This window comes from Physella acuta, unplaced genomic scaffold (genome assembly GCF_028476545.2).
Source record: "Physella acuta isolate Inbredline_101_S28 unplaced genomic scaffold, ASM2847654v3 ptg000007l, whole genome shotgun sequence".
Classification (NCBI taxonomy): Eukaryota; Metazoa; Mollusca; class Gastropoda; family Physidae; genus Physella; species Physella acuta.
In genome coordinates this window covers 230,426-256,986 of record NW_026731527.1, presented here as the reverse complement: position 1 = coordinate 256,986, position 26,561 = coordinate 230,426, and the positions used below count along the sequence as shown (strand labels likewise).

General features: G+C 31.4%; 2 protein-coding genes and 2 long non-coding RNA genes across 4 annotated transcripts; all 4 read left to right on the top strand.

Moving 5' to 3' along the window:
* The first annotated feature begins 3,844 nt into the window (after positions 1–3,844).
* LOC131947126 (uncharacterized) lies at positions 3,845–4,842 on the top strand. The gene is made up of 3 exons (XR_009387842.1): positions 3,845–3,973; positions 4,171–4,293; positions 4,773–4,842. It is a non-coding gene; the product is annotated as an uncharacterized LOC131947126 (long non-coding RNA).
* Positions 4,843–5,199: 357 nt separating this feature from the next.
* On the top strand, positions 5,200–7,799 carry LOC131944359 (latent-transforming growth factor beta-binding protein 3-like). Its single transcript, XM_059304955.1, has 6 exons — positions 5,200–5,209; positions 5,501–5,623; positions 6,126–6,371; positions 6,831–6,965; positions 7,149–7,274; positions 7,651–7,799. Exons 1-6 carry the CDS (start codon positions 5,200–5,202, stop codon positions 7,797–7,799), a joined length of 789 nt encoding a protein of 262 aa, XP_059160938.1.
* A 169-nt stretch (positions 7,800–7,968) lies between these two features.
* Positions 7,969–8,682, top strand: LOC131947071 (uncharacterized). The gene is made up of 3 exons (XR_009387835.1): positions 7,969–8,098; positions 8,220–8,330; positions 8,557–8,682. It is a non-coding gene; the product is annotated as an uncharacterized LOC131947071 (long non-coding RNA).
* Positions 8,683–8,775: 93 nt separating this feature from the next.
* On the top strand, positions 8,776–25,430 carry LOC131944264 (multiple epidermal growth factor-like domains protein 10). Its single transcript, XM_059304851.1, has 17 exons — positions 8,776–8,782; positions 8,833–8,958; positions 9,167–9,289; positions 9,737–9,856; positions 10,038–10,160; positions 10,727–10,978; positions 11,501–11,758; positions 16,953–17,210; positions 17,603–17,860; positions 18,273–18,422; positions 18,680–18,805; positions 18,915–19,027; positions 19,395–19,456; positions 24,345–24,508; positions 24,632–24,722; positions 25,013–25,026; positions 25,252–25,430. The coding sequence occupies exons 1-17, from the start codon at positions 8,776–8,778 to the stop codon at positions 25,374–25,376; spliced, it is 2,370 nt and encodes a 789-aa protein (XP_059160834.1). The 3' UTR covers positions 25,377–25,430.
* The last annotated feature ends 1,131 nt before the right edge of the window (positions 25,431–26,561 follow it).

Below are 26,561 nucleotides of genomic sequence, written 5' to 3'. Positions count from 1 at the left end.
CACAAAAAACAATTAATATTTCATTATAATTAATTTTTACTTTGTCGGCATATAAAACTATCATAAATAACAAATTACACTTTCTCAGTCCCACATAATATTCACTTTTATATATATATTCATTTTTTTTGTCTAAAATACTTAGCTCTGCTGCTACCGCTGGACCAAACCAAACAATGATGACTGGAGAGACTGGCTACAAACCTGGAGAGAAGCCACCTATCTCCCAGCATCCTCTGAATCAGGTCACCTACTTATCAAAGACCCCTGGTCACTAGCTAACTATGATCAGTTTCAAGCACAGGAAAATATGCAGGCTCATCAGTGGTGCTGTAAGGATGCCAGCCAAGCAAAGTACTGTGACTGGTTTTTTAAGGTCTTCTCTGACAAAGGATGCTCAAACTTTGTAGTGTTTGTTCCAGGTAAGCTTATGGTTGATTGTTATTTAAACTTTTTGTTGCTAAAATATTTATTACCAAAAGTATTCAGTTAGGCTGTAACAAATTTATCATAGTACTATAATTACCCTAATTCCTAGTAAATAATTTTTTGCTTGGAAATATTTTGAAGCATTAAAATCATTTAATATATGTTTGAATTACCTACTCCCTGATGCTAATTATTTAAGTCTAAAGAGAGTGCAATAATAAGAATAATGTTGCATTTTTACATTTATATATTTGCTAAGTCTAACATGTGATGGTAGGATCAATATCTATGTAAACATATGAGTCAAAAAACAATTGCTTAGCTATTGCTTTTATAAAATTTAAATTAACTTAATCTCTATTGTTGAATCATATGCAATAACACTTTTTTTTAAGATATATATTATGCTCATTTATAGCATCTGCATTGGGTGATCCTACAATAACAACACTGGATGGTCTAAATTATGCCATGAATGGTTGGGGGGAGTATTGTATGATGGAAATTGCTAGTGAAAACTTTACAGTCCAGGTAGGGATAAGACTAAATTTTTGCCAAAATTGTTTTAACAGATTCTACTCATATGTCAACATTTAGTAGATTTATATGATAAAAAAATGTGTTGTATTAATACCAGACAAGAACAGGAAGAGCAGTAACAGTGAATGGAACTCTATCAAGTGCCACTGTCTTTATAGGATTTGCTGTCAAGGAATCAAATCAAACTACATTCCAGGTTCTGCTGTCATCATCTAACACAAGTAAGATTTTAAACAGTTTTTCTTATCAATAAATAAGAGGATTTTTTTACATTAGTAAAATGTTGAAAGTATTATATTAAACCTGTCCATCTCATGGTATTGCTATCATAACCCTATTCACAACCCTATATTTAACTCTAATTCTTATTCTATGCTACCCTAATCTTGACATTAAAGCATTGCCATCACTAAAAATCTTGATACCATTCCATTATTTCACCAGAATTTATATTTTTTCTCTAAATAACACAACAGTCAATTAGTTTATACTGATTATTGTATAGTCATCATCACAATTTTGAATTGTCCCTTCCTCAGCAATGCTGCTGACATCACATGGTGTAGACATCACAAATGATTTTTATAAAGATTCAGACTCAGAGATCATTGTTGCAACAGATTCTATTCAAATCACAAGGGAATACAAGAATAACAGAACCATTGCTGTTATGAACTTTGCCTGTGGTATGCAATTTAATTTAATTTTCTTATTTGTTTTGGTCAAACTGTTTATGTCATGTTAATGTTAATTTTATAGCTTTTGTAAAGTACCAAAAAAATAACTCGTTTTCAGCAAATAAATGTTAGAATTTGTCTAAGCTTCTAACTTTTATTTATTTGTAATGTTTAACAGGTGTGACAATTCATGTTCATGTTGCTGTAAGATGTCTTGAGATTATGTTTGAAGTTCCTAAAGATCTTCAGGGTAAGACCACAGGCCTTTTGGGAAATTTCAATGGTAACACAACAGATGAGTTCATTACTCCTGATGGCCAGGTGCTTTCTGCTAACTTGAGTGAAAAGGAGATATTTCAGCAGTTTTCTCAAACATGTAAGTTGATTGTTTTAAAACATCTAATAGATTTAATATCCATTTTATATTGTTTTTAAAAATACAATTGTATTAAAACTAAGTTTACAATAATTTGCAATTGAGATTTAAAAAATAAAAATTGGTAATATTCAACCGATTATCTAATTTTATACATTTACATTTTTTTTACCCATTTGTTTAATTCCCCAGGGGCAGTAAATGCGAGCACATCTATTTTCTTGTATGGACCAGGAGAAAAAGCTGAAGATTTCCAGCACCCAGAGTTCACTCCCATGTTTAAAGATGAAGCTAAGCCTGAAGATGTGGCCAAAGCTGTTGAAATTTGTGGAGATAAAAATGATGCTTGTATTTTTGATTTCCTGGCCACTGGTGACCAGGCATTTGCAGAGAATACGAAATCTTTTAGTGAACAGATGGCTGCAACAATTCAAGTATTAGGTAATTATGACATTGCATGTAAAAATATATACTTCTTTACGTATTGCAAAAACATGATGAACAGATTAACCATAACTTACTAATGCAACCTAATATAGAATTTAAATGAAAAGTTATAAATGATACATTACGGATTTTTTTACATGAAATTGTTGTCAGTTTGATTGAAATAAAGGATATGTTTTGAACAATAATTTTGGTATGCTATATTATATGTAAGTATAAGTAAACAAATTCAACAGACCCTCTGAAAGTGTAATTATATTTCACTTCTTATCAAAAATATTTTAATGTTAAAAATTTTATTTTATCCAAATCTGTTTATAGCCAATATAAGATCTATTAAATATCTGCAGCAAACAATCCACCTAGCCTTACAGTAAAGAATGATAGTCTAAACTCCAATGGCCGCTGGCTGGTTAAACATGGGACTCTGTCTAACTTACAACTCATTGCTGAAGATGAGGACCATGATGCAATAACATTTGAAATCCAAAGCAATGTCACTGATGTAACCATTGACAACACAGGATTAATAACTTACACTCCTAATGTTAACAGTCCTGTTCTTCTTCAGTAAGTTTGCCTGTTATGGAAAAATTTAAGCTGTTAAATGAGAAAAAATAGGCATATATATATATATATATATATATATATATATATATATATATATATATATATATATATATATATATATATATATATGTGTGTGTGTGTTTTTAGTTGTAATTGTATTAATTAATGAATTTATATTTATGGTTGAAATAATTTATAGGCAATTTCAGTTGGTTTATTTATTATTACAGAATCAGAGCAAAAGATTCCAAGGGTGCTGTCTCTCCATCTATTTACATCCCAATAACTGTGTGTCCACTCTGTAGTGGACATGGTGTCTGTGATCCAAATACTCCAAGACAACAGGAGTTTTTGAATGGTCAATTCCAAATATTAGCCTGTACATGCTTTCCTGCTTACAAAGGTTTGAATTAATTAAAATTCAATTTAACAATTAGAATTTTCTTATAAAATTATCACATTTTGACTTTTTTTTAATTTAAAGGTAGATTGGTCAATCATAATTAAATATTATTTTCATCACATTTATTTCAAAAATCATGTTTAAATGTTAACATTTGCTTTATAAATTATTTACCTTGGGTTTATAGAATTATGATTTAAAAATAATCTTTTAAATGTTAGTTTTTATCCATACTTTTTGAAAAGACATCAGTATTATACAGATACAGTTCATACAATGTTTAATCTTTGGTATTCAAGAATGTTCAAAATATTTTTGAAAATATTTTTTAAATAGAAGAATTAAGAATGAGATTTTTCATATTGTCAGGCCAAGAATGTGACTCAGAGCTGGATGGCTGTGCGATAGAGCCATGTTCCAAGGGACAGAACTGTACAGATCTTACTGCTGCCCAACAGGGAAACAATTCTATTGGATATGCTTGTGGCCCTTGCCCTAATGGATTTTTTGATTGGAAAGGAAAGTGTGTTGGTATGTAAAAGTATATTCTTTTAGGATATTTTATAGTCTTTTTTTATCTACCAGGTATTAATAACATTTAAAAGATTAATTAACACATTTGTATTGTTTGAATGTTAGATGTCTTGCAACAATTTTGAACAGCATTTTATGCTATAATCACACTATTTTAAATAGCACCTGATTGTATATTCACACTATTTTTCCAGATATTGATGAATGTAATGTGAGCAGCCCATGTAGCCAGGTGTGTTCCAACACTGAAGGCTCATTTGTTTGCAGTTGCCAGTCTGGCTACAGGCTGGACACAGTTGAAAAGAAAACTTGTTTAGGTAGCCATTGAATTTTGAATAAATATGTGTTAAGCAAATATATATATATATATATATATATATATATATATATATATATATATATATATATATATATATATATATATATATATATATATATATATATATATATATATATATATATATATATATATATATATATATAATTTTAAAAAAAACTTCATTATATCACTTAATATAGAACGCTGTTTTGTCAATTTTCATAAAGAAAATATTCAAAATAAATTTATCAAAATGAAAGATTTATTCATATTTAAATGCAGCACTCTTTCTTTTACGTTAAATAAACTTTGCTTCATTACAAAAATATGTAATCAATTTTGATAAAAATCAATGTTTATCCTCAAATATGCACTTAAAATATTTATTTTCAAATATTTTAGTTAATAGATAAATTTGTTCTATTTTCTTACTTTTATATAAAATTGTAAGTTGAAAAATACATGATTAAAAAACAGAAATCAATGAGTGTGAGGAGAGAACATCCAAATGTCAACAAAAATGCACAAATACAAAGGGAAATTACTCCTGTTCATGTCAAGCTGGGTACACACTTGATGAAAATGGATATTCTTGCACAATAGGTAATTTTTTTTTATTTTATTTATTTCTTGTTTTGGATAATTCTTTGTTCCATAATAATATGTAACCCAGGTTGATAGCAGTAATTTTTCAAATTTTGGTGTTTTGAGTGCTAGTAGGTAGCATAGGTTTATAACTCAGAATCAGTATCATTTCAAGCTAACTAGATGGTTACTTTCTGTTCATAATACAAGAAGATAAAGTATGAAATTTTTGCTTATTATTCTTTTATTAGCTCAACTAATGTAATATCATTTGAATGTTTTTTTAACCAGACTCCAGCATAAGAGATGAATGCTACCAATGTCAACAGGTTTGTAGTGTGACAAATAACCAAGTGAACTGCAGCTGTAGACTTGGGTATGAGGTTGATCCAACAGATAGCTCAAACTGTATAGGTAGAGTAAAGTTTTTATTAAATATTTTATTAATATTTTTAAATGATTTAAATTTTTTAAAAGTAAAAATATCGGTTGGTCTTATTTTCTTAAAAAAAAAGCAGATTTATGTATAAAAACTGAAAAACTAGTAACTAGTCCCAACATCCATTTAACAGATAATAGTCTTTTTGTAATAAATATTTTTCTTATTAATTAATTATCAGATATAAATGAATGTGAGTATGGCAACAAGCCATGCAGTCAAAGCTGCATCAACCAGCTGGGGACATACCAATGTTCGTGTTACACTGGCTTCAAACTTGGGCCAGATGGAGTCTCTTGTGCAGGTATGGATGAAGTTTATATCACTATTGACTCTGTGGTTATTCGAGGTGTGACACAGGTTTATCACTCTCATATTATTAAGTCTGGTGAAGGTGGAAAATATTTTGACTGTGTTTACAAACTTATCTTTATATAATTATTGATGTTTTACTTAAGACAATGCTGTTGAGATTCTTGTATTTTTTTGTAAACTACGGGTGCATAATGAAATAAAAGTGCATTTTTTTATAAAATCAGGTCATCTTTAATTTGCATCTCAATTTAAATTATTTTGTCATCAAAAATGTAACAGAACATATAGCTTAGCAGTAACTCATCATAACTAAAGGGTAATTTTTAGGTTTTGGTTTTGGTTCTTCTACAAGTATATAAAAATTATCAAAAAAAAAACTTGTCTATGAATCACCAGTGTAAAACAATATACTATTATTTAATCGCTCACAAAATATCACAAACAGTATTCTGTATATTTAAATAGATGTTAAATTTAGTGCAACTTTTCAGCGTGTGAAAAACCTTACTATGGTGAAAACTGTGAGAACATCTGCCAGTGCAGCAGTCACGGGTCATGTGACACAGTTAGAGGGTGTGTGTGTGATGAGAGCTGGACAGGGGACAACTGTGAGCTGGACGTTAATGAATGTGCCCAGCCCAACTCATGTCCTGAAGGTTTTGTCTGTAAGAACAAGATTGGGTCATTCTCCTGTGTGTGTCCAGATGGATATAAACTAGACAATGGAGCTTGCTTAGGTATTTGATTATTTATATTACATATTTAATTTATGTATTTGATGAGTAAAATTTTTTTAACTACAATTGTTATTTTGTATTTTAATAGGACATATATTATAGTTAACCAGTTATTTCAATTATCATTACATAAAAGGTGATTGTGTTCAATTAACACTATGCTTATTGAGACCTATATATATTTTTTAAAACATGCTTCTGAGATATATTATTTAAGTTCTCTAAGCAATAAGACTTAAAATAATTCATGAAATACTTTTTATATATTTATTGTTTTCAGTTTTAATAAATTTGTGAATTATGTATCTATGTTATATTAAGGATAACATTACCTACAACATTAACAGATCTCTTTGGAAATAGAAATACTAAAACTTATAACAGGGTTTTGAAATATGAAAAAATCACAAGCTAATTTCTTAAAATGTGAAAATACTTTTACAATCTCTCTGACACCAGACATTAACGAGTGCACAGATATTTTTTCAAACACAACCTGTGACAGACTTGTAGAAGTTTGTATCAACACAGTGGGAAGCTACAGCTGTTCTTGCAAGAAAGGATTTGCCAGGAATGCTCAGTCTGTTTGTGAAGGTTTGCTTCTATTTTCTAAAACAACACTTCTTTGGAATGTTTTTAGAGTCTTTTTTTTATGATAGACAATATTTAAAAATATTTAAACGAATTAAACAAAATTTTAAAAAAATATTATTTGTACAATATTTTTCTAAGAGCAAGGCTATTTATGAGCTAAGATATTTTTTGTTCATATTTCAGACATCAATGAATGTGAACTGAAAGTAGACAAATGTGAACAGATTTGTGACAACAAACCTGGCTCCTTCAACTGTTTGTGTCAACAAGGTTTTTATCTCTCTGATGACAGGTGGAGCTGTGTCAAAGGTTAGTAATTAAGTTGTCTTGTTCAATATATGATTAGTCAATTTTCTGTATAAAGAGAGTTTTTTTTTTAATGGCTAGATTACTGGACTGATGTACAAAAAATGTTTTTTAGCATTTAATATAATACTATATTAGACGAATCAGATAGCATATTTTGAATTATTGCATAAGTCATTTCTGCATATAATAGGTATATAGGTATAGATATATATTAAATTCAGTAGGCTTACATGTGAAGCAATTTGTTTTTTCAATTTGCCTAAACTTATTTTTTAATTTCAAATCCTTTAATGTATTTTATTGTATTAATACTTCCACCAATTTAAGTAAATTTGTGTTGAGTTGAAACATATTGACACGGTGTCTTACCAAACAGTGAAAGACCCTTGTGTTGGTCAAACTCTCAACTGCAGCTATGGTTGTGGTGTTGATGCTGACAATGTGGCCACTTGCTATTGCCCAAGAGGTTTTCAACTGAAAGGAACAGATCTCTGTCAAGGTATGTTCAAAATTTATCTGAAATAGCAACATGGCTTAAGGTTGATTTCAAATAAAATAAGCTTATTTTATTTCATAAAATAAGATAACATGTAATTAAAGAATTTAAAAATTCAACACTAAAGTGTCCAGTTTTATAAATTCAAAAGGTATTACTGATAAATATCACTTTTTATTTTTGATGTGAATGTCAGATATCAATGAATGCCTGTCAGACAGTGACAACAAATGTGCAATTAAAACCAATTGTGTCAACATTGATGGCAGCTACACATGTTCATGTGAAGCAGGGACAAAGCTGGACAATGATGGCCGCTCTTGTATTGGTAGCACAAATTCATATTTTATGTTCTATTCTGAAAAGCTATCTGAAACCTAGAGCTTTTATTCAATTACTAAAATAAAAGTTACAATTTTTATTATTTTGATGTAAAAATTCTTTGACAGATTGTAGTGGTGAAACTTGGGGCATACAGTGTAACAAGTCATGTAGCTGTGGGTCAGGGGAAGATTACTGTGATCTAAAAACTGGTTGTGTTTGCAAGTCAGGATACACTGGTAAGAAATAATGAATTTTTACATAGTATCATTTTTTGCATTTCTTAATTATATGTCTATTTCTAGTTAGTAATATTTTGCTTAAACTCACAGATTTTGTATCTTTTATTTAAAGAAAATTTAATCTGTTACAAATTGCGTTTGATTATTGTTCAGGTGAGTTCTCTAACTATAAAGTACTTTTTTTCTTTCACCAATGCTACACACATTTTTGTTTCTCATTCAGGAACATTATGTAATATTGACATTGATGAATGTACAACTGGAGCACAGCAATGTGGCACCAATGAGAAATGTGTCAATTTACCTGGATCTGCTACCTGTCAATGCCAAACTGGTTATGTAAGAGAGAATGGAGCCTGCATAGGTATACTAAACTTTGCTCTACAGTTAGTTGCATGCTCAATCTTTTAACATTTATAATTATTAAATTAGAAATAGACCAATGATTTGTTTATCATTTATTTCAAAGATTAAAATCTGAATGTTTTTGTTCCCATAGATTTGAATGAATGCTCCAGTCCAACAACTAACAACTGCCCTCAATTGTGCAACAATTTTGTTGGAGGTTATAGTTGTGCTTGTTTTCATGGCTATTTCTACAACTCGACAACCAACATTTGTTCTGGTATATTTTCTTAGCAATAAACTGTTCTTTAGAATCAAAATTACATTTTAAATTAGCAATTTTATTTTAAATATTAAACAAACATATAAAAGAAATATAACTTTCTTAAAAATTTTTTTTTATTAAAGACTAAAATCTAATATTGATTGCTCTTGAAAAGTGTACCTTTCAATATCAAATAAAGTTTAAAATGTATTTCTACCTCCAGATATAAATGAGTGCCAACAGGACAATACCAGATGTGAACAGTTGTGTATCAACACAGAAGGAAGCTACAGGTGTTCTTGTACATCAGGGCTGTTGCTTCAACCTGATGGTCTTACTTGTAGAGGTAGTTTAATTACATTTAGTTTTTTAATTTGCATACATATAATGCAATTATGCAACATTTTTGAGTAACAGATTGCAGGATGACTTCACCAAAAGTTTTGGACTTTGCTCTGAAGATAGTATCCATTGGGTTCTGATGGGTACCTGACTCTATCCAGGGAAAGTAATTGCATTTAGACATAGAATAGATGGCACAATCCATATGAAGAAACATTAAAAATTAAATTGTATGCCATGTAGAATGCCAGATCCAAAATGGTACTTGATGTATATTTTATTAAGTCAAATTAAACATCAGTATTAAAAAATAATAAATATTATATTTATTTCACTACAATTTATCAATGCAAATATTCTGGATGATTATATAAAAATACTCTGTAAAGGCATATTCTCTATTAGCATTAACAAGTACAGGCTTTTATTTGACAAAACTCCTTTCTTGCAGCAACAATACCATGCACCACCAAAACCACATGTAGCTACCAGTGTGCTACCATCAATGATACAGAAACTTGCCTGTGCTCAAAAGGAACAACTTTAGCAGCTGATGGTCTTAATTGTGATGGTATTTTATAAATCTTTTTATAAAATTTTCTCTAAATCTAATAATTGTAATAATTTTGCTTTTATCCACTCTATAAAACAACACACATTTTTCCACATAATAGTATGTTCTATAACCTATTTGTATACAATAGGCCCTTTCCTTTAAAAAATATAACATCAGAAAAAATATTTATTTTAAGACATAGATCTGTGTGCTAAAGCCACCTGTAAACATGGCTGTGTAGAAACTCAACAAAACACAAGCTTAGAGTGTGTGTGTCCTGTAGGACAAACACTGAGTAATGATGGCATCACATGTGATGGTAGGTTACCCAAGCTAAGTTTATTTTATTTTACTTAAAACAACTTATATGTCTCATATTTGCAATGAATACATAATATTTTATATTTATTTATCATTACCAATTCAGACCTCAATATATAGGCATGCTATTAATAAATTGTTTTGTAGCCTATATAGTTGGAGAGCTATTTTTTAAATATTTTAAACGATTCCATTTTGGGCAGCTTTAACTGCTATTTAAAGCCTACTTTTGGCTATTTCTCAAGAGTTACATAATACACTTCACCTGTTTAAGTGATAGACTTGGCAGCATTATGCCCAGCCTCCTGTACTTTCATAATCTTAGTCATGTGCCCTTCAGAGTTGGATGAACTCAATGACACCCTAATACTAGAGCTAGGGATCTGAACACAATAAATTCGAGTTATTCCATAGCAGTTTGGGCTGCATTATGAAAGTAGAATTTTTTGTCAAAACACCTGGTACCATGCAATCGGTGAGGGAAGTCATGCTGCTGAACATTCAAAGGAGATTACAATTTGTTTATGATAGATAAAGTTAATGAGAGTTTTACTTTCTCATTAGACTGTATTGAAGGCAGCTGGGGCACTGGATGCAACAACACATGCAGCTGTAAGATGCTGAACACAGACCACTGTGACCAGGTCACTGGTTCATGTCAGTGTAAGATTGGATGGGGTGGAGCCACATGTGAAGATGTTGTCATAGACTGTAGAGTGAACAAATGTTCATTGAATTATAAGTGTATGAGTACAGGCAGTGGATATATCTGTGTTTGTGATGATGGTTTTTCTACAACTGGTAATACATGCACAGGTAACTCAGAGTTTGTCTGTTAAAAATATTTTTTATTTAATTTAACATTAACAATTTTTAGAACTTGAATTTTTTTTTTATTAAACCAAAAAGTTGTAATAAAAATATTTCTAATAAACAACCATAGAGGCATAGGGTTTATAAAATAAGGTTTATGAAAAAGGGTTTTTTGTTTTGTGAAAATGGCATATGAAGAGAAAGTGTGGTCAGCATTATGTCCAGTCTCCTTTACTTATCAAACATGATAAAGGTACTCATCAGTGCTGAGTGGACATGGGAATGTCCTAAAGACTGAAGTCTCATTTCCAAAACCTAATTAATCAACTATGTCATCAAGTTCTAATAAACAAAACCTAATTTTAAAAAACCTAAAAATAATCTTTTAATATTCTTTAATTAATTTATTTAAACAAATCATTAAATTGAAATTTCCCATTCATAAGTTTAAATATTGTTTATAGTTCTATATTGATATCTAACACTATATTTTTACTTAACATGTATCTATTTCTTTTCTTCTAGCTTGTGAGGAAGGCTACTGGGGCACTGAATGTAGCAATACCTGCAGCTGTTCTGTGTTGGGGACATCAACATGTGATAGAGTCTCTGGTACATGCCAGTGTAAAAGTGGATGGAGTGGAACTAATTGTGACAAAGATGTTGATGAATGCCTCCAGAATACAACAAACTGTTCATCCCATTCTCATTGTAACAATACTGATGGGTCTTTTGTTTGTCTGTGTGATGATGGCTATTTTAATTCAAGCAACACATGTGAAGGTAAATTGTTGTTTGTTTTTCTTATTATAAGTTAGAAATAACTTAAACCTACAGTCTTTTTTAATATTAATAAAACTATTTACGTAATTTACTAAAATTTTGTTTAATTAACATTGGGCCATATCTATAGTTCTGCCGCTTATATAATTTTTTGGTACTCACTGCAGCTGCATTACTGTTTTGCAAATTATTTGCCTGTTTGATTGAAATAAAGCAAAAAATCAGTCGGGAAATTAAAAAGCATGTTTATGTATTTAATAATTAGTTTCAAACAAATAAATATAAATTTGAATCCATTTGCAAATGGTGTGATTTGTAATAAAATATTACTTATTGAAAAAGGTTTACTAATCTTGTTTTCATATATTTATTTTTGTTTATTAAATTGTATTGCTAAAAGTTAACAACTTACACCATTTATACAACTTAAGCACTACTTCCTCTACCTAATGCCCATACAATATCATAATGTTGCTGCTAGCAACAAGTTAGCATGATTTAGTAATATAATGTTTTGCTATTGGTGTGATCTAATATTGGTTAGTTTTTGGTTTTGGTATTGTTTTTTTTTCCAATGTTAGCTTTATTTTAGTTTATAAAGTATGTTATACACTTTCTGACATTAAACAACAACATACTTGATTTAATTTGCTAAATCAACCACTGTAATAGATTGAAATAATTGTGAGGTCAAGGGAACTCACTCTTCTGTATTAGTTATATTTATAATATTGTTATCTTGAGTGATGTCCCTTGTGTACTTCCTTCCGTCTCTCTCTGTGTGTTATCATCGTGGTAGTTAGACCCTAAATAAATGTGTTATATACAATCACAGGCTTCTGTCGTCAATCTATTATAACTGGCGACGAAGGATAAACATCTACTAGAAAGAGCACCTACTTACGCAAAAAAGAGGTTTGCTAGAGCTTATTAGCTAATTATTTCTAGAATAATGGCGCTGTATGGCCAAATAAATCAATTTGATGCGAATGATGAAATCATTCAAGATTACCTAGAGAGGTTAAGCTTTTACCTAGAAGCTAACGACGTGACGATAGAAGCCAAAAAGAGAGCTGTTTTGTTAACAGTCATAGGGCCTCAACAATTTAGGCTACTAAAGGACTTATGCGCACCAGCTAGTCCAGATACCAAGAGCTTTAACGAGCTGAGCAAATTGCTAACAGACCACCATGCGCCTACCCCATCAAAGTTTCTATGTCGAGCTAGATTTGACAGTAGGACTCGTCAACCAAACGAGTCAATATCAGAATATGTTGCTGCTTTACGTCATTTAAGTAGATTTTGTGAATTCGGAGAAACGCTGTCTGACAGACTATGTGAAAAGTTTGTGACAGGTGTAAACAGCCCTGATATTCAAAGAAAGTTGCTGCTCGAGTCAGATCTAAAATTGGAAAAAGCAATACAACTTGCAGCTTCAATCCAGCAGTCATCAGATGCGGCGAGATCTTTAGCACCTTCAGAGATCCATGCAGTAAACAGCAGGTTAGTCAATAAACATCAACCCCATCAGAGCATTCCAACTTATGCTAAACAGCCTGCTCGTTCAAATCCTAGATCTAAATCTAGTAATAATTATCAAAAATGTCATCGATGCAAAGGTCCCCATGCATCTCATCGGTGCAAGTTCAAGTCTGCAACTTGTTATAAGTGCAGTGAGCAAGGTCACATTGCTAAGGCCTGCTTTGCAAAGTCTTCGTCTGTTGCTAAATCTAGCCAGTCAAGACAGTACCGCAACCAAAAGCAGCACTATGTTAACTCTCACCAAGACTACCTAACCCAACCAATGAACCACTCTACCTGTAAAAATGCTCAAATTGATTCGCAGCCGGATTTCAACCTATTCTCTGTGAAATCAATAAGTCATGCTCCCATCAATGTACCAGTTAATATCAACGGTAAGAGCATCAGCTTCCAACTGGACACTGGAGCATCTCTAACAGTCATAACAAAGAAAGATTTTGACGCTGTCATAGGAGGATCAGTGCCTCTACAGCCATGTCACAAGTGTCTAACAACATACACTGGTGACAATGTTCCGGTAATAGGAGAGTGTATGGTTCATGTAAATTATAATGGTCAAAGTGTTAAACTTCCTCTTCTTGTGGTTGAAGGAAATGGACCGCCATTACTAGGTAGGAACTGGTTAAGTAATCTTAAGTTAAATTGGGAGAGTATTTGTTCATTGAAGAATGTAAAAGAATCTAGTCTTACTTCACTAGATAAAGTTATATCTGAAAATAAAAGTGTTTTTGGTAATCATGGATTACTAAATGATAGAACAGTGAAGTTAAGCATTAAAGACACAAATCCAAGATACTGCAAAGCTAGAGTTCCACCTTATGCAATAAGGAACAAAATTGAAAATGAGCTAAGTAGATTGGAATCTAATGGCATTATAAAGAAGGTAGACTATTCCGATTGGGCGACACCCATTGTGCCAGTGTTAAAGAAGGATGGTTCTATAAGAATTTGTGGAGATTACAAAGCCACACTGAATAAGCAAATAGAGCTAAATAGGTACCCTATTCCTAACATTGAGGAAATTTCTTTGAATTTGGCAGGAGGAGACAAATTCACTGAATTAGACTTTAGTCATGCTTACACTCAACTAGAACTGCATCCAGATTCAAAAGTCTATACGACAATAAACACACATAAAGGACTCTACCAATATGAAAGACTATGTTTTGGCATATCATCTAGCCCTGGAATTTTCCAAGCTGTCATGGACAGTATTTTTAAGGACATTCCAAATGTTTGTGTGTACTTTGACAATGTGTACATAAATGGTAAGAATGACACTGAACATCTTAAAACACTTGATAAAGTATTGAAAATTGTTGGTGAAAAAGGTTTAAAGATAAACAAAGATAAATGTCAATTCATGCTGACAGAAATTAGTTTTCTTGGTTATATATTAAGCAAACAAGGCATCAGACCTCAACCTGAGAAAACAAAAGCCATTAAAGAAGCACCCAAACCTGAAAATACCCAACAACTAAGAGCTTTTTTGGGCTTGATAAATTACTATGCAAAGTTCATAGGAAATCTGTCTGGTAAACTATCACCACTGTACAAGCTGCTACAGAAAAATGCAACTTGGCACTGGGGTAAACAACAAGATACTGCTTTTAATACAGCAAAAGAGGCTTTGTCTGCTGACACCTTACTAACTCACTATGACCCAGGGAAAAGACTTGTATTGACATGTGATGCTTCACCAGATGGTGTAGGAGCAGTCTTGTCCCACATGGATGAGAAGGGTGACAGACCCATTGCTTTTGCCAGTAGATCTTTGAACCAGGCTGAGAAAAATTATTCTCAGTTAGATAGGGAAGGCTTAGGCATCATTTTTGGTGTTAAGAAATTTCATAAGTTTCTGTTTGGTAGGAAGTTCACCATCTTTACAGATCATAAACCATTGCTAGGTTTATTTGGAGAAAACAAAACCCTACCTGAGCATGCCTCACCAAGAATTCAAAGATGGGCTATCACACTAACTGCATACAATTATGAATTGAAATACAAACCTGGATCTGAGAATAGTGCAGATAGTCTTAGTAGATTACCTTTAAAAAACCAAAGCCTGAGCTATGTACCAGAAGATGTATTTGTTCTCTTCACTATCATGGATAACTCCAATATAGATGTGAATGATGTTAATGTGAATGATATTAAAAGAGAAACACAAAAAGATGAGTGCTTAATAAAAGTATATGAGTACTGTATGAATGGTTGGCCTGAAGAGTCTGTGAATGATGACTTAAGGCCATATAAAATAAGAAATTAAAACCTTTGTGAAGATAATATAAAAGATGGAGAAGATGCAGTCCATTATCAGTCAGAGCTACCTAAACAAAGTATTTGTAACTTAATAAATGATTATAGTGATATGGCACTTTCAAATGCTTTAAGTAAGAAGGAATGTGATCATCAAACAACTTTGCTAACATCATTAGCACTTACAGAAACTAAAAGAAACTAAAAGGGTAACATCAAAAGAAGAAAAAGATTTTTGCCATTTAATACACCCACTTCAAATACTGGATCACAGTTGCAAAGTGATATTGTCCAGGATATTACTTTTAAACAGTATTTTTGGTTACAAAAAAAGCACTATCAGATTACCTGAGGAAATTGATCAATCAAAGAAATCTATGTCAGTCAAGGATCTGAATAACAGCATAATACTTTCAGATGCCAATTCAAAAAGTAAATCATGACAGAACACCCATTGAAAGAGAATTTGGTGTTAATGAGAATGTGTATCTAAGAAATTATGGGAGAAAGGAAAAATGGATTCCAGGTCAAATTGTTCAATGTACAGGACCTGTGTCTTATAAAGTAAAAACAAATGATGGACTTATTGTCCGTAGACATGCAGACCAGTTAAAAATAACTTGTGCAGATAATAAGGGTGAATCTGTCAATCCCACCAAGTCTGATCAGTTCACACCAACTCAGTTTGTTCCACAACCAAGTTCTGTTGATATGAGTGAATCAAGTTGTCTGGAGTCAGAAAATGTAAATTCTGGAGTTAATGACTTAAATCCTAGACCTCCTGAGATAGAGAATCCAAATGGTCAGAATATTGAGTCACCAAATCAAAGGCCACTGAGAAGGTCAAACAGGACAATCAAAGTCCCAAATAAGTTAGACCTATGATTCTAAAGGTCAAAAGGACTTTGACATTATTGTTTTGTATTTTGATTATGTTGTAGCATATTGTGCATTGTTTGTAAGGATGTAATCTACCATAGTGTTCATGTTACAATATAATTGGTGATTTTAGGATACTATCAATTGTTCTATTGAGAGATGTGTTATTGTGTTCTAAGGGTAAAGGGATGTAATAGATTGAAATAATTGTGAGGTCAAGGGAACTCACTCTTCTGTATTAGTTATATTTATAATATTGTTATCTTGAGTGATGTCCCTTGTGTACTTCCTTCCGTCTCTCTCTGTGTGTTATCATCGTGGTAGTTAGACCATTAAATGTGTTATATACAACCACAGGCTTCTGTCGTCAATCTATTATAACCACATTTCACAAACATTATACATCACTTACATTTCATACAAAAAGTAGCTGCTAATATTTTAAAAGATAACACTTAATTGGCTCAATTAATCTATGGCATTTGAAGTAATATATTTATAAAACTTTTTCCAGCTTGTGTAGAAGGTACCTGGGGCACTGAGTGTAGCAACAACTGCAGCTGTTCTGTGTTGGGGACATCAACATGTGATAAAGTCTCTGGTACATGCCACTGTAAAAGTGGATGGAGTGGAACTAATTGTGACAAAGATGTTGATGAATGTCTCCAGAACACAAACAACTGTCCATCCCATTCTCATTGCAACAATACTGATGGGTCTTTTGTTTGTCTGTGTGATGATGGCTATTTTAATTCTAGCAACAAATGTGAAGGTAAATTATTTGTTTTTCTTGTAAGTTAGAAATAACTTAAATGTACGGTCATTTTTTTAATATTAATAAAACTATTTACGTAATTTACTTTAATTTTGTTTAATTAAGATTGGGCCATATCTTCAGTTCTGCAGCTTGAATAATGTTTTGGTACTCACAGCAGCTGCATTGCTGTTTTGCAAATTATTTGCCTGTTTGATTGAAATCAAGCAAAAAATCAGTCGGGAAATACAAAAGCATGTTTATGTATTTAATAATTAGTTTCAAGCAAGTAAATATAAATTTTAACCCATTTGCGAATGGTATGATTTGTAATAAAATATTAATTTATTAAAAAGGTTTACTAATCTCGTTGTAATCTTAGGCGTTATATATTTATAAAATCTTTCCAGCATGTGTAGAGGGCAGCTGGGGTACTGAGTGTAATAAGACCTGCAGCTGTTCTGTGTTGGGGACATCAACATATGATAAAGTCTCTGGTACATGCCAGTGTAAAAGTGGATGGAGTGGAACTAATTGTGACAAAGATGTTGATGAATGCCTCCAGAACACAAAAATATGTCCATCCCATTCTCATTGCAACAATACTGAAGGAAGCTTTGACTGTGTTTGTGATGAATTTTATTTTTTCTCAAACAATAAATGTGAAGGTAAAATAGATATTTTATTTGCTAGAAAAATGTTATCAAAATTTTAAGGTGTTTGATATTATGTAAAGTATTTAGTGTGAGGCCCTCCTTAAGTAAAGACTTACTTAGTTTTTAAGTTTTAACAAACAATGCCCACATCATTGTATTGTATAATTTATAAACAGGACATTCTTAGAAATATTTAGAATCTAGTAGGCCTATACAGTAATTCAATTATTGATCAAATAATTTAAATTTTAAGAATGTTCTATCAAGAATACAGGAGTTTTTGAAAAATGTATTTTAAAAAAACATTGTAGTGTAAAAAAATATTTTTATAAAAAATAATCATAGCTTGTTATAAAATAAATATTGTTTAGAAGATATAAAATTTAAAAAAATATTCATTGTATCATAATCATTGTTCATACAGCTTGTGAAGAGAATTACTATGGTCCCAACTGCACACTGCGCTGTGTATGTAATACAAGCAACCATGAGTTTTGTACTAAACAGGGTAAAGAGTATGTGTGCTCATGTGACAAAGGCTTTGAAAAGAAATGCAACTCTTGTGCCTGTGAAGGTAAGATTTTATAAGATAGATAGGCATGAAAGAAACCTACATATTTATTTTTATTTTATAGTTTTTATGATGTTAGAAGCTGCATTTGTTACAGTAAAAAATTATTATTATTTATTATACTTTAAATAAGAAAATAATGTAAATCCATATTGTAATATAAAAATAAAGCAGACTACTCTAATTTTCAAAAATATTTTTATTAAATAAATACAAATATGCAAATGAATAATTATGTATAATTAACATTAATATCTAAGATATTGATGAGTGTGCTCTGTCAACACCAATCTGTGAACAGAAATGCACCAACACTATTGGTGGTGTCAATTGTTCATGTAAAGATGGCTTTGCTATTAGCCCTACAAATTCCACAAAGTGTCATGGTAATCTTATCTTATTAAATACTTCTTTACTTTTATTTAGTTTCTTAATTATACAGAGTAATCATATTTTCATAGTTAAAAAGTTATAATTTAACTGAATTGTTTACAGAAACAACCAAACACAACGTGACAATTACATTCAACTTGGATGTTTCCAAACTAAATCTGGAGGACAAAAACAGTGATGATTACAACAAAACAAAAGATGAAGTGGAATCCCAAGTAATGTGCTATGCTATAATATTTTCATACACATTTTACTTAATATGACTTTTTAAACGCTTTAATGTTATCATTAATTTAAACTAAACTTTAACAGATTGGAATAATAAGTCTTATTTATTTTTATTCATAGTGCTAAGTATAGAGTAAGGTAAATGTGAGCAGTTTTTAATTTCTTAAGAAAACTCCATTCTTCCTAAAAATTTTAATTGGATGTATTATTATGAAAATTTAGATTAGAGTAATAGTGCTAATTTGTATGAAATTTAAAAAAAAATTTTTTTTAATGAAATTTCAAATTAGAATATTTTTGAATTGATGTTTACTTTAATAAACTAAGAGACTAAAAATGCCAATTTCGTTTCAGATGTACAAGCAATTGAAAGCTACAGGAGTGGCTGTGACTGAAATTTATGTTCAAAATCTCAAGTTAGAATTTATTCAAATCATGTTTCACTTGTATTTTTATTTCAGCAACTACATTGTTGACTAGACAAAACAGTTTTATGCTTTTGTGTGTGGACCTAATACCATACATCTCTATATTGAAACATCAATTTAATTTGTGTTAATATAATTTTTTTAAACTTAGTCAATAAAACTATAAGTAAGTATATCAACCGCTAAGTTTTCTCATCAAAAACCAATTTACTTGATTGTAAAACAGATCATAAAATGATGTGAATTTGTTTTTCCAGATTTCAAAGCAATTACTTTTGTATTCGTCACCAATTTTGCTAGTCCTTATAAACTTCAAATTTTATTTTTGATACAATTAAAGGAACAGTTTACAATTATTAATAACAATTAAACAGCAGTCATAATAATAATTATGACATTACTGTTTAGTTTTACATGATTATTGTAATAGATTGAAATAATTGTGAGGTCAAGGGAACTCACTCTCTGTATTAGTATTATATTTATATTGTTATCTTGAGTGATGTCCCTTACATGTTGTTATCTATATATAGTGGTCTCTGGCCACTTCTCTCTCTCTCTTCGCATGATGGCGTCTGTACATAATAAAGACTGTTAACAACCAACGCGGCTTCTCGTCAGTCATTACAATCCACGTCATTTGGCGACGAAGGATAAACATCTACTAGAAAGAGCACCTAATTACGCAAAAAAGAGGTTTGCTAGAGCTTATTAGCTAATTATTTCTAGAATTATGGCGCTGTATGGCCAAATAAAAGAATTTGATGCGAATGATGAAATCATTCAAGATTACCTAGAGAGGTTAAGCTTTTACCTAGAAGCTAACGACGTGACGATAGAAGCCAAAAAGAGAGCTGTTTTGTTAACAGTCATAGGGCCTCAACAATTCAGGCTACTAAAGGACTTATGCGCACCAGCTAGTCCAGATACCAAGAGCTTTAACGAGCTGAGCAAATTGCTAACAGACCACCATGCGCCTACCCCATCAAAGTTTCTATGTCGAGCTAGATTTGACAGTAGGACTCGTCAACCAAACGAGTCAATAACAGAATATGTTGCTGCTTTACGTCATTTAAGTGAATTTTGTGAATTCGGCGATACGCTGTCTGACAGACTATGTGAAAAGTTTGTGACAGGTGTAAACAGCCCTGATATTCAAAGAAAGTTGCTGCTCGAGTCAGATCTAACATTAGAAAAAGCAATACAACTTGCAATTTCATTCCAGCAGTCATCTGATGCGGCGAGATCTTTAGCACCTTCAGAGATCCATGCAGTAAACAGCAGGTTAGTCAATAAACATCAACCCCATCAGAGCATTCCAACTTATGCTAAACAGCCTGCTCGTTCAAATCCTAGATCTAAATCTAGTAATAATTATCAAAAATGTCATCGATGCAAAGGTCCCCATGCATCTCATCGGTGCAAGTTCAAGTCTGCAACTTGTTATAAGTGCAGTGAGCAAGGTCACATTGCCAAGGCCTGCTTTGCAAAGTCTTCGTCTGTTGCTAAATCTAGCCAGTCAAGACAGTACCGCAACCAAAAGCAGCACTATGTTAACTCTCACCAAGACTACCTAACCCAACCAATGAACCACTCTACCTGTGAAAATGCTCAAATTGATTTGCAGCCGGATTTCAACCTGTTCTCTGTTAAATCAATAAGTCATGCTCCCATCAATGTACCAGTTAATATCAACGGTAAGAGCATCAGCTTCCAACTTGACACTGGAGCATCTCTAACAGTCATAACAAAGAAAGATTTTGACGCTGTCACAGGAGGATCAGTGTCTCTACAGCCGTGTCACAAGTGTCTAACAACATACACTGGTGACAATGTTCCGGTAATAGGAGAGTGTATGGTTCATGTAAGTTATAATGGTCAAAGTGTTAAACTTCCTCTTCTTGTGGTTGAAGGAAATGGACCGCCATTACTAGGTAGGAACTGGTTAAGTGATCTTAAGTTAAATTGGGAGAGTATTTGTTCATTGAAGAATGTAAAAGAATCTAGTCTTACTTCACTAGATAAAGTTATATCTGAAAATAAAAGTGTTTTTGGTAACTCTGGATTACTAAATGATAGAACAGTGAAGTTAAGCATTAAAGATACAAATCCAAGATACTGCAAAGCTAGAGTTCCACCTTATGCAATGAGGAATAAAATTGAAAATGAGCTAAGTAGATTGGAATCTAATGGCATTATAAAGAAGGTAGACTATTCCGATTGGGCGACACCCATTGTGCCAGTGTTAAAGAAGGATGGTTCTATAAGAATTTGTGGAGATTATAAAACCACACTGAATAAGCAAATAGAGCTAAATAGGTACCCTATACCTAACATTGAGGAAATTTCTTTGAATTTGGCAGGAGGAGACAAATTCACTGAATTAGACTTTAGTCATGCTTACACTCAACTAGAACTGCATCCAGATTCAAAAGTCTATACGACAATAAACACACATAAAGGACTCTACCAATATGAAAGACTATGTTTTGGCATATCATCTAGCCCTGGAATTTTCCAAGCGGTCATGGACAGTATTTTTAAGGATATTCCAAATGTTTGTGTGTACTTTGACAATGTGTACATAACTGGTAAGAATGACACTGAACATCTTAAAACACTAGATAAAGTCTTGAAAATTGTTGGTGAAAAAGGTTTAAAGATAAACAAAAATAAATGTCAATTCATGCTGACAGAAATTAGTTTTCTTGGTTATATATTGAGCAAACAAGGCATCAGACCTCAACCTGAGAAAACAAAAGCCATTAAAGAAGCACCCAAACCTGAAAATACCCAACAACTAAGAGCTTTTTTGGGCTTGATAAATTACTATGCAAAGTTCATAGGGAATCTGTCTGGTAAACTATCACCACTGTACAAGCTGCTACAGAAAAATGCAACTTGGCACTGGGGTAAACAACAAGAAGCTGCTTTTAACACAGCAAAAGAGGCTTTGTCTGCTGACACCTTACTAACTCACTATGACCCAGGGAAAAGACTTATATTAACATGTGATGCTTCACCAGATGGTGTAGGAGCAGTCTTGTCCCACATGGATGAGAAGGGTGACAGACCCATTGCTTTTGCCAGTAGATCTTTGAATCAGGCTGAGAAAAATTATTCTCAGTTAGATAGGGAAGGCTTAGGCATCATTTTTGGTGTTAAGAAATTTCATAAGTTTCTGTTTGGTAGGAAGTTCACCATCTTTACAGATCATAAACCATTGCTAGGTTTATTTGGAGAAAACAAAACCCTACCTGAGCATGCCTCACCAAGAATTCAAAGATGGGCTATCACACTAACTGCATACAATTATGAATTGAAATACAAACCTGGATCTGAGAATAGTGCAGATAGTCTTAGTGGATTACCTTTAGAAAACCAAAGCCTGAGCTATGTACCAGAAGATGTATTTGTTCTCTTCACTATCATGGATAACTCCAATATAAATGTGAATGATATTAAAAGAGAAACACAAAAAGATGAGTGCTTAATAAAAGTATATGAGTACTGTAAGAATGGTTGGCCTGAAGAGTCTGTGAATGATGACTTAAGGCCATATTAAATAAGAATTAAAAACCTTTGTGAAGATAATATAAAAGATGGAGAAGATGTAGTCCATTATCAGTCAGAGTTGCCTAAACAAAGTATTTGTAACTTAATAAATGATTATGGTGATATGGCAATTTCAAATGTTTTAAAGAGAATACATTAGTAAGAAGGAATGTGATCATCAAATAACTTTGCTAACATCATTAGCACTTACAGAAACTAAAAGGGTAACATCAAAAGAAAAGGAAAAAGATTTTTGCCATTTAATACACCCACTTCAAATACTGGATCACAGTTGCAAAGTGATATTGTCCAGGATATTACTTTTAAACAGTATGTTTGGTTACGAAAAAAGCACTATCAGATTACCTGAGAAAATTGATCAATCAAAGAAATCTATGTCAGTTAAGGATCTGAATAATAGCATAATACTTTCAGATGCCAATTAAAAAAGTAAATCATGACAGAACACCCATTGAAAGAGAATTTGGTATTAATGAGAATGTGTATCTAAGAAATTATGGGAGAAAGGAAAAATGGATACCAGGTCAAATTGTTCAAGGTACAGGACCTGTGTCTTATAAAGTTAAAAATAACTTGTGCAGATAATAAGTGTGAATCTGTCAATCCCACCAAGTCTGATCAGTTCACACCAACTCAGTTTGTTCCACAACCAAGTTCTGTTGATATGAGTGAACCAAGTTGTCTGGAGTCAGAAAATGTAAATTCTGGAGTTAATGATTTAAATCCTAGACCTCCTGAGATAGGGAATCCAAATGGTCAGAATATTGAGTCACCAAATCAAAAGCCACTGAGAAGGTCAAGCAGGACAATCAAAGTCCCAAATAAGTTAGACCTATGATTCTAAAGGTCAAAAGGACTTTGACATCATTGTTTTGTATCTTGATTATGTTGTAGCATATTGTGCATTGTTTGCAAGGATGTAATCTACCATAGTGTTCATGTTACAATATAATTGGTGATTTTAGGATATTATCAATTGTTCTATTGAGAGATGTGTTATTGTGTTCTAAGGGTAAAGGGATGTAATAGATTGAAATAATTGTGAGGTCAAGGGAACTCACTCTCTGTATTAGTATTATATTTATATTGTTATCTTGAGTGATGTCCCTTACATGTTGTTATCTATATATAGTGGTCTCTGGCCACTTCTCTCTCTCTCTTCGCATGATGGCGTCTGTACATAATAAAGACTGTTAACAACCAACGCGGCTTCTCGTCAGTCATTACAATCCACGTCAATTATTTTTATTACATTTTAGATGGTTTTAATTATATCTTTTTTTTTTAATCAATATTACAGAAAAGGTAGTCTTATAGCAGATATTCTTGTGCTGATTGATAGCATTATAGAGAGCAGTCCAGACAAATCACTGACTTCTGCTTTACAAGTGATCATGACTCAAGGAATTACTATAAATAATGTCCTCTCAACTGTTCTTAATCTGTATGTTGGAGGCCAAACAGGTAGGGAGATATGTAGTTTTGTTGTACATTGTTTTATATTTTATGTTTGCAGTTCATATTTCAAGAAAGTTTTATTATTTAAAATTGGTGTTTTAAAAGATTATAACTGTTTGCTTTATTTAGTCTATGCTTCAACTTGTGAAGTGAGACAAAAGACCAACCCGTGTAGAAATAATGAGGCATGTATTGTGGAAAATGGTGCAACAGTCTGCAGGTATGAAAAAATACAGATAACATAACATACATTTTCGTATACTTAACTTATATTTACATGTTAAGTGGATAAAAAGCAAAATTTGTAGCCTCATGTTTTAATATATATCAAGATATAATCACTGTCACAAACATATTGTTTCTAGTTCCCTAATATAGGTATATTTTGTTAAAAGTACATCATAATGTAAAAAAATAATGTTAATGTTGTATAAGGCAATTAACAATTTATTAAGATAATACATTGTTTTATTTTTTTAATTCCTGTAATTATTTATTTTGTTTCTTTAGGGTCATTGTTGATGGTAAGTGTACTAAATAATAAGAAATTCCAATGTAACAAAATGTGATTATTAATGGAAATGTTTAATTAAGTTTAATGGTTTGAAAACTTAAGTGTTCGATTTGTGAAGTATAATTTGACATTAAATTACTACAAATAAACTTTATAAAATAACTGAAATGTAGATACAATTTACTTTTTTTTAGAGATAATAGCAAATATAATAAAAATTACATTTTTCTAACAGATGACATGGATCTTAAACTTGGGCTTGGTATAGGATTGCCTCTTGCTGTATTAGCCTGTGTTGTCACTGGTGTGGTAGTCTATTTTTGCAAGAAAACTTCAGGAAAACACAAAATTTTCCCATAAATAAGACTTTCTGCTGACATTTTAAAAAAGAAAAATTAATATGCCTTGCAAGACTTTCATTACAGATTACATATTTTGCTATTACCACTTTAAAAGGGATTTTCTAGTAAATCATTACATTTAAGAATAATTAAATATTGAAAAAACTATAGCTATTCAGAGGGCCCATTATTTTTTGATAATTAAAAAAAATGACAAATACCAAAAACAATGAAGAACCTGATGTTTTAAAAGCCTTATTTAAAGTGTATTTTAATCATGTAAAATATATTTTGTTGATTACTAATCTGCCGTGTATTGTATTTATAAATTTAACAATTATACTACCTTTAATACAAAAAATAATTAAGTTACTCATAGTTTAAATATAAATATAATCATACTTAGTGGAAATAAAAATTAAAAATAAAAAGTAAGCCAAATAAATCATTTATATTTTAATATCAACATGACCTGGAACAAATATTTTCTAAAAATAATTTTATAAATAAAACATGTAACTCAGTTTGGTATTTTTTTCTGTTGATAATCAATGCTGTTTATTGTATTACTAAATTTAACAATAACTTCCTTTAATACATTTAAATAGGAAAAAAATAGTCATGTGATTAGTTGAAATATTAATATAGGCCTAGATATTTAGTGGAAAAAAAAAATTAAGTCACCAAAATTAACCTTTAAAATTAAATGTATTTTTTTAATTTTTGAGACCAATTTGCTATACAATTTTTTTATACTTTTGTATATTATTTTTGCAGCCAATTCAAAACAAAAATTTTTATTGTGTGATATTTTTTATCAGATTTATTTCTCTACTGAAATAATAGTGGAACCAAGCTTAAATAATTAATTTATATTGTATGTTTTTGTAAGCGTGTAGGCTACTGTTTATGTATTATACTATTGATGTATTTATTTAGTATGCTGTGATATGTAAATAAAACTATTATCTTTGTACTATTTTGTATATTAGTTTATCATTAATAATATTCAAATACTTATATTACTAGAAATAAAAATCAGAATAACTATTCCAATATTCAGAGTTTTTAATATCAACCTGCTTGCAGAGGCATAGCGACCCTTCCCGGCGCCCGGGGACAAACTTTCGATGTGCACCCCCTCCCTCGAACTTTCGATTTGCACCGCCCCCCCCCCATTTTGGCGCTCGTAAGGTCGGCGCGA

Excerpts from the sequence above, each read along its gene's own strand:
- LOC131944359 (XM_059304955.1), top strand. Across the intron at positions 6,372-6,830 it reads AGACAATGGAGCTTGCTTAG|ACATTAACGAGTGCACAGAT; the intron begins GTATTTGATTAT and ends CTCTGACACCAG. Across the intron at positions 6,966-7,148 it reads TGCTCAGTCTGTTTGTGAAG|ACATCAATGAATGTGAACTG; the intron begins GTTTGCTTCTAT and ends TTCATATTTCAG.
- LOC131944264 (XM_059304851.1), top strand. Across the intron at positions 10,979-11,500 it reads AACTGGTAATACATGCACAG|CTTGTGAGGAAGGCTACTGG; the intron begins GTAACTCAGAGT and ends CTTTTCTTCTAG. Across the intron at positions 24,509-24,631 it reads GTATGTTGGAGGCCAAACAG|TCTATGCTTCAACTTGTGAA; the intron begins GTAGGGAGATAT and ends TGCTTTATTTAG.